General features: G+C 37.3%; 1 protein-coding gene across 2 annotated transcripts in view; it reads right to left on the reverse strand.

Annotated features, from left to right (window-relative positions):
- Window positions 1-430: 430 nt before the first annotated feature.
- Window positions 431-13,020, reverse strand: part of LOC123865274 (zwei Ig domain protein zig-8-like) — a 142,602-nt gene continuing 130,012 nt past the window's right edge. For both annotated transcript variants that reach the window (XM_045906225.1, XM_045906224.1), the window contains exons 6-8: window positions 6,873-6,992; window positions 3,517-3,714; window positions 431-742 (exon numbers count right to left, since the gene is read on the reverse strand). In XM_045906225.1, the coding sequence (XP_045762181.1) occupies window positions 609-742; window positions 3,517-3,714; window positions 6,873-6,992 (452 nt within the window). In that variant the 3' untranslated portion in view covers window positions 431-608. The remainder of the gene's footprint in view (window positions 743-3,516; window positions 3,715-6,872; window positions 6,993-13,020) is intronic.

The raw sequence follows: 13,020 nt of genomic DNA on the forward strand, positions 1-13,020 counted from the left end.
ACACCAAACGCGTATGCAGCACGTAAGCGTAGACGTAGCGCGTACCATGACGTTGTAATGTATGGAACTGTATGAGATATGACATACCGCTTGCATGACGTGAACGTTCGCGTAGGCGTAATGCGTGCTGTCATGTCTATGGATTCACGCGCGTCACTACGCGCGTGATCACGTGTACGTGCTTGGTGTGAATCGGCCTTAATTACGTATGCAGCACGTACACGTGACACGTGCCTAGTGACGCGCGTGAACCCATAGACGTAACTGCACGCATTACGTCTACGTGAACGTTCACGCCACGTAAGCGGTATGCCATGTCTCATACAGTTCCATACATTACAACGCAATTGTACACGCTGTTTACGCTTACGCAACGCTTACGCAGACTGTGCGAACGAGCTCTTAAGCTTACATAGTACGTAGTGGCGCATACACTGAGTATCTGAGTAGGTATACTTATTTGCAAAGAAACACCAGGCAAATAAAAACAGTTGAGATACGATTTTCCTTATTTTTTAACATAAAACGTTTCGCGACGGTAAATATTTATATAATTTACAACTTTTCATCTCTTAAGATATAATCTTTTAAGATATTTTATGTAACTTTCATCTAAAGCCGTCAACTGTGTTCGTGTATAAGGTCGCAAGTGTGCAGTATAAAGAAATGACGAGGTTAACCGATAGGGCACATGGTGATGCTGTGTTCGCGTTGCCGTGCTGCATTGCCGCTGGATGTTCCCCTGTGAAGAAAAATTGAGAATATTAGCCTAGTATTTCTTAGATTTCGAGAAAATTTACTTTATTACTTATAGAAAATATTTCCTTTTATACTATATAGTCAACTGTAGATTACACTTGGCGTACAGTTCTATTAGCTATTTTATTACTATGTACAATAAGTGAAGTTATTTACCTAGTAATATTAGGCATAGAACACCTATTATAGTTATACTGGCTATGACAATCAGAACAAGTGACATTATGGTAGGGGTAGGTACTTATTTGATATTGAAAATTTGAGTTGTTTCAATTAGGGTAAGCAGTGCGTTGATGCTTATATTACACAACTGCTTACAAATGGTTAATAAAAGCAAACTGCTTGGTAGTGGTTTTTTGGGAAGGAAAAGTCAGCGCGGTGTAAATAGATAACTACTGTAATGTTGCTTATTTGACCTTTTTTTTTTTTTTTTTTTGTTGACGCTGGGGAATGCATTTACGCATCCCCCCCCGGAGGGAGGGTATGTGGGACTCGCCGGCCGAGAGGCGACCGGAATACCCACTAAACCCCAGCGGCGCTACTGCGCGTCGCCTGGCGACTGGGTCACGGGAACGGCCGAAGCAAACAACCGCGACCCAGCCAGCGACGTCTGCCAAGGCAGACCCTCCACCGGGGACCTGCTCGGTCCCCATCGACGCACCTCCGGGACGCACCAACGAAGTGCGTCCCCCGACCTTGGGACGCGCACGTCGCCCGCGTCCCATCCTCCGCTTCATCCACTGTGCCCTCTGCTAGTCAGAGGGACACGCGGAGAAACCTCCCCCCCTGCCAGGTCATTAGCCATAGCCAACAATATCTCCGAAGAGAAATTATTAGCCATGTTACCGGGGCGCACCGGCCCGAACACTGCTCTTCCCCTCGGACGCATCCAAAAGGGACCAGCAGCATCCAGGCACACTGGGAGGTTACCTGGCTGGCGCCCCTTGCTTATTTGACCTGCAGATTTGCCCTGCATTAGGGTATGTTTTTACAAAACCAACCATTTTCCCTATTATCTCTTCACAAAAATCTTCAATATTCAATTCAATGAAATATAAATAAACAAATAATTTATTAATTAATCCAAATAATAAACTTGGTAGGTAGGTGCTTAGGTAGTAACTGTATCAAAATGTGAAATACTAAATACTAAAAGTTTGTTATAATGAAACCCGGCCTACTTTAATGACTTAATCTTCATTTAGTATTTAAATAGAATAGAATGAACTTTGCTCATCATGGCCAATTAATGAAACTTCACAAAGGGCTACCTAATTCATCAGGGTCCTGTTTTATTTAATTAGATAGGCGCTCTAGTTTTGTCGACTTTGAAATAGCAGGTAATGGATATTTGCTTTGATATTTTGTGTATTTTCGTCGTGTGGGTGGCCTTGATACCGTAATATTACCGGCACAGAGATGCCACCAAGCGATTTTGCGTTCTGGTACGGTGCTGCGTAGTAGATTGACTTAGTAAAACTGCCCTAACCGGGTTTGGTTGCTTCCATCTTTAACAGGGCTCTCTCCGTCACTCGTTTCATACAATCTTAGTTCCAATTTCATTTGAATATTAAGCAACCAAATTCCATGAAATTTTGCAGACATATTCTAGAAATTAATATCTGTGTCTGTGGTGTTTTAGAATTTTCTAAAAATATGTAGTTTTAAAAATACAGGGCCTCAAAGATTGGTATGAAAATTTTTAAGACCGCGTAACTTTGAAACCGAATACTTTAACAGAAATCTGGAAAACCACAAACATAGATATTAGTTTCTAGAATATGTCTGCAAAATTTCATGGACTTTGGTTGCCTAATATTCAAATGAAATTGGAACTACGATTGTATGAAACGAGTGACGGAGAGAGCCCTGTTAAATGCATCCTAACTAATCACGGTATAATATCACAGTGAAAACCTAACTTATCAAATTAAATGTCTTTGAGTATTAGATATCTATACTAAATGCAAAATTGCTAAATTACATGGGGAAAAACATTATAATTTTCGTAAACAAACAACGTTGAATCCACAACGAAAATTCTTTTATCCTAAATAAGACAACGAAAACTACGTTATCACATAAACCCATAATATTCCATAGCGAAATCCTTTTCCCCATAGTATATTTTCTACAAAACTTTTTCCGGATCTCTCGTGAGAAGAACTTAAGTCTATTTCGTAAGTCCTGCCGCCAAACAGACTTTTAGAGAATATAACTTTTCCGTACATATTTTATCAAAAGGTATTGAAGTCTATAAGGTACGCCAAACTAGTTTTGTTTGTACAAAAAGCCTGTTTTTTAACACATTCCAAACTTAAATTAGCTAAGAAATAGCTCGTATTAAATGTTAACGATTTAATTTCAATTTTATGAGATCCAAGCTGAAAAAATATCTAAATATCATACGATTCCTAATATAAATAAACACATTACTTTAATTTATTTGCGATTATAATCAATAATGAAGTAGTTTATGTATGTCTCTTTTTATGATAATATTAATGTAAATTTTGAATTCTGAGCTCTGAGTTCAAACTACTTTGTTAGTCTCTTTCTGGTCCATATTAAAGTGTTGAGATAGCAAATCGTTAACTTGACAAGTTACACTATGCCTAGTTTCACCAAGTAATTAAGCATGGTTTAGTTATACATGCTTTGTCTCCTTTTTGAAAATCTCGTAACTATGTTTAACTAAACCGGGGTTAAATGCTTGGTGATATTGGGCATAAAGCGTCAGTGTTTCTAATACTTTACCGTTTATTACGTGAACATTGACGGAGGCTCCTTCAGCCATTGTGGGCATGCAGCTATAATTCCCGCTGTCAGTTGGTAGAAGCTTGTCAATTATTAATCTTGACGTGAGCTTTTCCGTCCAGTCTGTTTTCAGGCGAATTCTCGGCTCTTCGACTACATCGTTCGTCTCCACTTCCTTATATTCTATTAATTTGGATCCTGTAAAATTTTTCAAGGATTAATCTCATTTTCTTCATATAAATCATAACCCTAATAATCTTTATTTTTATCATTTTTAAAATAGTGTTTTTATCTACACTTCAAGGAAATTTCTAAATGATTTTTGATATGTAATTATTCAGAAATTTCCTAATAATCCTAAGCCTAATCCACATAAATATTATAAATGTGGAGGTTTGAATATTGGTTACACTTTAACGCCACAACGACTGAACCTATAAATAAATAACTTATACTCAAAATCAAAGAGTTCTCGCGGGATTTTTAGAACCCTATATCCAAACGGATGAAGTCACGCGTAAAATCTAGTGTCAAAATAAAAATGAAATAAGGTCCAGTTGCATAACAGGTGGTTAAAGTTAAGTTACGGTTAGCGTTAAACTTTGGCAACCAATAAAATCCAAAGTGGGTTGAATAAGATTATTTTTGACCGGATCATTCTGGGAGGAGACCTGTACTCAGTAATGGGCCGGCAATGGATTGATAATGATGATGATGACGCTCACGGCATTTTGTAGTATTGTTCCTCAGTGCAAACTCATTCATAAACCGAGCAGTATAAATGCTCTTAATTCAAAACGATTGTAATGGGAAAGTTATCGGATCGGAAATATGGCAGACAATTGAAAAATTGTTCAGTCTGGCTCAAGCGTAATAGAGAACGGATAAAGGGGCATAAATACCAGAAATTGTGCACCTAAAGCGGAGAACAAGTCCAGTAACAAATAGGCAATAGACCAGATGATACGTGCTCTGGAACAATTAATGGTTTAAAACAACCTGCCTGTAAAAGTGTAAAATGGATGGAATAGGTGAAATTGGATTCTGGGCGATTAAAGTAATTTAGGACCCTCGTGATAGGGAACAGATTTTCTAGAATAGAGTTTAATTTGGAACGATTATACAGAAAAAACAAGTTATCGATAGGTATTGTTGTACTCTCTTGGAAAGGCCTATGTCCAGCAGTGGACGCATACAAGCTGATGGATAGGTATTGCTGTACTCTATCCACGGAGAGAAGTTGGTATAGGGCTCTCTCTGTCAGGTAATCCCATACAAATGACAAAGACAAAAAACTCAGTGGACGTTAACCATTTTAAGTCGCACACCAATCACAAACAAAATGATGTTTTCGAATTTGATTTTTGCATGGGTTTCATCAAAGACCTGGAAAGTGACATAGGCTTCCTTTTATCCCGGTCAATCAAATAATTCCAATGGGATATGGGATTTAAAAAAATCTAAATCCACGCGGATGAAACCGCGGGCATCGTTTAGTCTTACATGAATAAAATGAAAACGTCTTTTACTACTTAAAGTGATAGCAGGCACTGTGCCAGAAAATATGTGTTCTTATAAAATTAATGGCCAAAAAGAATCGGTTAAAAAAGGTATAAAATAGATTAAGTATACTAGTTCGAAATTGGATTGCCGCAATCAAATAAATTTAAAGGGTTACGTGCCTGTGAAAAAGATTTTCTGAAACAGGAAGCGGCCCCGAAGCAATTAGAGCACATTATTTTTTTCAATAAAAAGATATTTGGTTCAGATAATGGGAATTGATTGTTACCAGAAATGATAATGGAATTGAATTTTTATTGGTTTACTAATGATGAGTATAATGTGATTTTATTTCAGTGATTTATCGATTTTATTTATCAGATATTGTATTTGTATTAAAGTAATTTGTGTTTAATTAAAATCATAAAACGTTTAGGAAAATAGATCATAGGACTCTTATGTTAAATTAGAAATGGTTCAGTATTTAATGGATGAATGATAATAATAGAACTAATAAAACAATGTTTCATACAAGTGTAAAATAAAAATTTATAACACCCCCGACAAGTGAAGGTTACAGTAACTAGAAAAGAGCTGATAACTTTCAAACGGCTGAACCGATTTTCTTCGAATATAGCTAAGAACACTCTCGATCAAGCCACCTTTCAAACTAAAATAACTAAATTAAAATCGGTTCATTCGTTTAGGAGCTACGATGCCACAGACAGATACACGGATACACAGATACATAGATACACACGTCAAATTTATAACACCCCTCTTTTTGGGTCGGGGGTCAATGAGTTAAAGTAGCAACTTGTGAATTTAAGAATTACGTTCTAGAGCAAGAGATCTGGATTGGAAAGTAGAGTAGGCCAAACCGATTACTGCATAGAATCTTTCGGTCAAAAGATTAGTCATACAGTCCTTTTCATGAAGAGGCTTTTTTCTAATTCTGAAGAATAAAAAAGTAATAACGATTGATTATTTTTTTAAAGAAATTCATATATACAAAAATAAAAAATTATGGAGTCTTTTGAGGCGAAACCCTGAGACCATGAGAGGGGGCTGGGATCAAGATGTGTTTGAAAGAGCCTCAATAGCTCAACGGTTGAGGAGTGGACTGAATTCCGAAAGGTCGGCGGTTCAAACCTCACCCGTTGCACTATTGTCGTACCCACTCCTGGCACAAGCTTAACGCTTAATTGGAGGGGAAAGGGGAGTATTAATCATGATTAGAATGCCTAATATTCTTTAAAAAAAAGAACTCTTAAGAAGAATTGTTGAACCTACTAGATGACCTAGGTGGCGTTGACCGAGGTACCTTGATAGGGCAATGCTTGGATTCTGGGTGCAATGTCTCGTTGCGGTGGAATCAATGAAGATTTAGACTGAATTTAATTTATTGTTAAAATATTATAATTATTGTTTGCTAGAAAACTTTCTATCCCACTCGTCCACCAGAATCATAATGTACATCCGATCAGGCAACATTGTGTCAGTCTAGGTTAAACGGATGCACCTATAAGAATCACGTGGGAACTCTTTGATTTTCCGGGATATAAAGTAGCCTATGGCCTTCCCTGGGATGTAAGCTAACTCTGTACGAAATTAAGCTAGCAGACAGACAGACAGCCAGACACACTTTCGCATTATAATATTGTATAGTATGGATGAACAGACCTTCCGGCGCGCGTCCTTTTCTTATCTGACATTTTCTGATATAATATGAGGCCAGTCTAAGGGTAGCGGGAAGTGGGTGGATGAGGTAGGCGGAGGACCGTGTGTGGTTTCGACCTCTCGGGAAGGGTTTTGTCCAGTGAACCCAAACAGGCTGATTAATTGATCGAACTTACCCTTATACCAAAATATCGTCCCCAAGTCATGCGGACCCTGACTCAGGATACACGTAAGTGACAGCAAACTGCCAGTCTTCACGTAAAGGTCTGCTGGTCCAAGTATTTTTGCTTTTGCTTCTGTACAAAGAAGGTATCGAGTTAAACTAATAGAATGTTGATTATCGTTTATTTACAAACTATATAAGGTCAAGTGGGGTAAGAGAAACATACTTTACTGGTTTGTGAACATTTTGGCCTTCAGCTATCAAAATTATACATTTATTTCGATATTAATTGAAACAAATCTTCGCTTTTGAAATATACTAACAATTTTTTTTGATACAGAACTAGATTGTTCGTATAATTACGGCACAATTTAGCAACAAAGCTAGGTCATAAAAATGTTCCTCTTACCCGAGATTTGGGGTAAGAGGAACACTCGATACTTTTAAGTAATAACTCGTGTTTTTAAGTGTTTATATAGCATGTATTAAATTTTTTTTTGAGTTAAAGAAATGATAACCTTACCTCGTTTAAAATAAGGTCTTATTTAGGCTGACAGCATACAAAAACGAAATTTGGGGTAACAGGAACATATAGGTAAGGTCAGAGGTGCTAAACTTTTTCTGGTATTAAATGAACGTATTAAAAACTAGCTTTCCGCCCGCGACTTCGTCCGCGTTTTGGTTATATCGCGCTTGGCACAATTTTTCAAAACATGAACCCCCTTTAGTGTCCCGTGATCGGTTAAAATGAAGCCTATGCCCCTAGCCCCGGGTGTCAAGCTACCTACCTTCCAAATTTCTTAAGATTGGTTCAGTGGTTTAGGCGTGGAAACGCAACAGACAGACAGACAGACAGACAGACAGAAAGACAGACTTTCGCATTTATAATATTGGTCGGAATAGTTGGGATAGAAATGTATTCTAAAAACAGATATGGTTTTAGTAAATTTCTTTACTTAATTACAATTTAAAAAATTAACTCGTAAGAAACAAAACAAACTTCTAACAATTTTGAACTTTTCTCACTTGGGCCTATACGCGTAATTGTAAACAACAATGTATCACAACAAAAATACTGTCACAAACAATAACATTCGTAGTGAAATAAATATAAACTATAACATAATGTTTTGAAATATAACTATGACATAATGTTTTGAGGCTGCATAACCTGACAAAGCGCCACTTTTAACGGCCCTAACTGCTTCTAATAGTTTTTCTTTCGGGTAAGAACTTCTATCGGTCTTTTTTTCATAAGCTCGAGGCATTTTGCTTTTTCTGTAACAAATAAACAGTTAAACAAATCATGGCTATTTACGGAACATGTTATACCGGCTGACTTTTTAAGTCCTGGCCAAAATTTGTAGGATAAACCTTAACCTTTTGTATGGGACCAACTTTCGTACTCGAAAAAGAAAATCTACTAAGTATTTCATACATTTTGGTCACAGCTGATCGATACTTTTGTATGGAACAGCTGACTTTTTATTTAGAAAAAGTTGTTCATATTCATAGGTAGGTTTATCCTACAAATCTTGGCCAGTACTTAAAAGTCGGCCGGTATTTCAGGGGATTTTAAAAATGTTTGTTACCCCCTGAAACCGGGAAAGAGGAACATATGTTTCTCTTAACCTAGTACAGACGTTCCTCTTTCCCAGCTTGCCATTTTGAAGGTTATGTTTTTATTGACATCGAAAAAGCACTAAAAACACACACTACAAACAATACAATACGTAGAAAATAAAGATTAAACGTAATAATTACACTTACCATAGCAATCAACCGCAAAACTGATGTTTTTAATATTTTAATAACACAAACAAGGAACGCCGCTAGGTCTTGGTTTTTATAGTTTGACAACTGATTTTTTTTCTCTCTTTTACTCGCTTATCTGCCGTGTTGTAGCGCCATCTATCCAAGAATATATGAACTACGCCTAATACTGTTATATCAACGTAGTGACCATAGAGCTCACCGTTATAGTTTTCTTTTTACTAGTTACAGTTTCTCTTCCCCCCGCGTCCCTCTTACCCCACCTGACCTTAGTCAGTTTTTAGGGTTCCGTACCTCAAAAGGAAAAACGGGACCCTTATAGGATCACTTTGTGGTGTGTATGTCTGTTCGTCTGTCGTGTTTGTCAAGAAAACCTACAGGGTACTTCTCGTTGACCTTGAATCTTGAAATTTGACAGGTAGGTAGGTCTTATAGCACAAGCAAAGGGAAAATCCTAAACCCGTGAATTTGTGGTTACATCACAAAAATATTAAACTGAACAAATAATTAGTATTTTCAATTTTCAAAGTAGTATAACTATACCAAATGGGGTATCATGTACAAGGGCTTTACACATTATTTTTTGTACATACCTAATAGTTTTTCATTTATCATGCAAAATGTCGGAAAAAATACGAGTACGGAACCCTCGGTGCGCGAGTCTGACATGCACTTGGCCAGTTTTTTCGAAGACAAGATAGCCCCTGATTGCGGTTTCACCTGGTAGTTCTTAATTAGTGATGACACACACTTAGGTAACATGGAAGGGCGAAGTTTTAATTAAACCCATAACCCAAAACGTGCTATGGAGAGCTAAATATCTTTCAACTGCGTGATTCTGCTAGTAAAGTGTTAGCGGGCCACAACTAAGGCATCTCCTCAGACCAGTCCTAAGATAAATTAGAATCGAATTCGGGACCTTTCACTGATAATACTCGAGCGTTCACGAACGTGCTAAAGAAATCGATAAACCTTAGGTATGTCTGTAATTACTACTGAGTGCATATAAACACTTTCAGTTACGTACGCAAAGTTATGATGAAAAGCGCGCAATACACAGTATATGGATTTTGAATAACATTTTCTTTGTTATTCAAAATACCGCCTTTCAAACAAAAAAAAGTAAATTAAAATCGGTTCTTTCGTTTAGGCACTACGATGCCACAGACAGATAAATAGATACACAGATACACAGACACACAGATACACACGTCAAACTTATAACACTCCTCTTTTTGGGTCGGGGGTTAAAAATGATGCATCAGATAATACGAAGAAAATATAACACATCAGTTCACATCACAAACCACATAGGTAATGTACTATTTTTCTGTTGATTAATTGATTCGTCCAATCCAGGGAACAACCGAAAAGATTTATAGTGTTCGATAAATATTTCTAATTAATCTTTCGCCGCCTACACCGCGCGGAAGATTAATAACCTTGCCAGAAGTAGGCCTCTTTATTACGGAATTGCCTATATTATGGCGCCGGTGTTGGGAGGAGTAATTTTGGAACTATTCAATCATTGCAACTTAGATAAACAAAGTAACTCTACAAGCTCAATAGGTATATGCTATTGATGTTGTTCCAAAGTCATTGCAAATAGCTTTTTGGAGCACTTATTTGTCAATACCTACTAATACTTAGGTACTAATATTTTAGAGAAGTAAAATTTATTACTTTGTGAGTTTGTATGTACGAGTAGGTAGGTGGTAATTTCTGGAACTAATGATACGATTTTAAAAATTATTTTACTGATAGCTGGTAGCTTGTACCCAAGCACTATAGGCTGTAAATTATATCATGCGGCCGAAGTCACGGGCTAAGAGTAGTAAATAAAATCAAATCACATGTATTTTTCAAAATATGGGAACTGTGTCCCTTTTTAAAAGGGGAATTATTTATCAATATGTACCTAGGTATCTAGGTAAGATAAGTAATCGTCTTAAAAAAAGCAAGGAGAGTTCCAAACGCGCCTTGCTCTGAGAAGCAGCCCACAAAAATTCAAACGAGTAAGTTTTATTTTTATTAAATTATCACCATTATTTTTTCATTTTATAAAAACGTTGAACTTATTGAGAGACATTTCCAATATTATGTCCTCTGGGAGCTTATTATAAAAACGAATATTTTTGATTGCCAATAAATGTCTTGCTTACTTAGTCGAGAAACGGGCATTACAAGTTTTTGATGTCGAATAGTTTTTAAAGATATTCATTGATGTCGAAACCAATATACATGTTTATTAATATTGTATAAATTAATACTGTAAATCGAATTTCTGAAAAGGGCAACCGCTGAGTTTCTTGCTGATTCTTTTCAGTAACAAAGGCATTTTGAACATGTGCAAGGTATATTCAGTGACGAATCAAAATCACTTAGGTACTTATAAAAGTTTACGTGAATAACTCAAAATTTGAAAAACCCCCGACACAAAAACCTCAATAAGAAAACTAGAAAAGAGCTGATAACTTTCAAACGGCTGAACCGATTTTCTTCTATTATAGTTAAGAACACTCTCGATCAAGCCGCCATTCAAACAAAAAACTAAATTAAAATCGGTTCATTCGTTTAGGAGCTACGATGCCACAGACAAGTACACAAATGCACACGTCAAACTTACAACACCCATCTTTTTGGGTCGGGGGTTAGTAAAAATCTTTCTATTTGATTCTAATTTCTAATACCATGTTGACAGTGCGACCTTACGGTTAATTTTCCTAGTGGCTTTGAGGATGTTTTTCTTGTGGCTTTGTGTAAGTCGATAACCGTTGGGAATGGCACTGAGCAATCTTAGTTGGGATGGAACGAAATTGGTTTTCTCTTCTATTACTTATTTTACCGCCGGACACCTTTTTTCTGTTGATTTCACTGATTGAATTAGTAACCTACTTATTACGTAATTATTTTTATACCTATTCATGTGTGATATGTATCAATATGAGTATAATATTAATATAATACAAATAACTAGATGATGCCCGTGACTTCGTTCGCGTGGATATAGGTATTTTATGAATCCCGAAGGAACTCTTTGATTTCCCGCTATAAAAAATAGCCATGTGTTAATTCGGGCTATAATCTATCTTGGTTACCAGCCAGGTAACCTCTTCGTCTGCCTGAGTGTTGCAGGTAGCAGTAGCGCTTGGGCCGGTGTACCCCGGTGACATGGTTAATGATTTCTCTTCATGGGACATTGTTAGCCACATGGCTAATTGACCTGGCAAGGAGGGGAGTGTCCCTCTGAGTGTCCCTAGCAGAGGGAGCAGAGGGCGCAGTAGACGCACGGTCTGCTGAGGCGGACATCCGCTGGCGGAGTAACGAGGTGTTTTCGGTCCCTTGTCCGTCATCAGCGGTGGGATGGAACTTCGTGAGGTTTTTAGTCGGTAGGAGTCCGACATAACCACTGTGCTCCCCCGTGGTCGGTGGTATCCATGACGGATTTTTCTCACGAGAACAAAAAAAAAAAAGGCTATTAATCTATCTCCATTCTAAGTTTCAGCCAAATCCGTCCAGTTCTATCCGTTCCAGTTTTGCGTGAAGAAAAGTGAAAATATTTTATGTTACCTAAGTTCCTTCTAAGCGTTAGCATGAAAACTGTACCAGTGCCTTCTCCGTAGAAGGCACGTAAAGCTTTTATGACGAGGTAAAATAGGCACTACGAATACTAAAAAAACCGGCCAAGTGCGAGTCCGTGCGAGGGTTCCGTACTCGGGTATTTTGTCCGACATTTTGCACTATAAATCGAAATCTTTTATGCATAAAAATAAATAAAATCTGTTTTAGAATGTACACGTAAACGCCTTTTATATGATGCCCCACTTGGTATAAGTAGTTATCTTACTTTGAAAATTGAAACACATTTTAATTTTTTTTAAATGATGTAACCATAAATTCACGGTTTCCAGATTTTTTTACTTGTGGTATAAGACCTACCAACCTGCTAAATTTCATGATTCTAGGTCAACGGGAAGTACTCTATAGGTTTTCTTGACAGGCACGACGGACGGACGGACGGACGGACAGACAGGCAGACAACAAAGTGATCCTATAAGGGTTCCGTTTTTCCTTTTGAGGTAAGGAACCCTAAAAAAGGTATTGTAGGTAGGTATAGGTAGGCATAATTAAAAACAGTGAATGAATAATAAAGTAAGAAAAATACTCGTAAAACCTGCACTTTAATCTCGTAAAACACGCACAGCCAAGATGGGAGGTAAATAATACGCTGAAACAAAATGGAGATTAAATCCGTGCTTATTCACGCGGCCTCCTCCACTGATTCAAAGATTTAATCTACCAGCGTCTATAATATTATAGCATTGATATGAAAAACCAAAGATGTGTACACGATTTCTTGGAAATATACGAAAAATATCCCAACTTTA

Source organism: Maniola jurtina, chromosome 5, assembly GCF_905333055.1.
Source record: "Maniola jurtina chromosome 5, ilManJurt1.1, whole genome shotgun sequence".
Classification (NCBI taxonomy): domain Eukaryota; kingdom Metazoa; phylum Arthropoda; class Insecta; order Lepidoptera; family Nymphalidae; genus Maniola; species Maniola jurtina.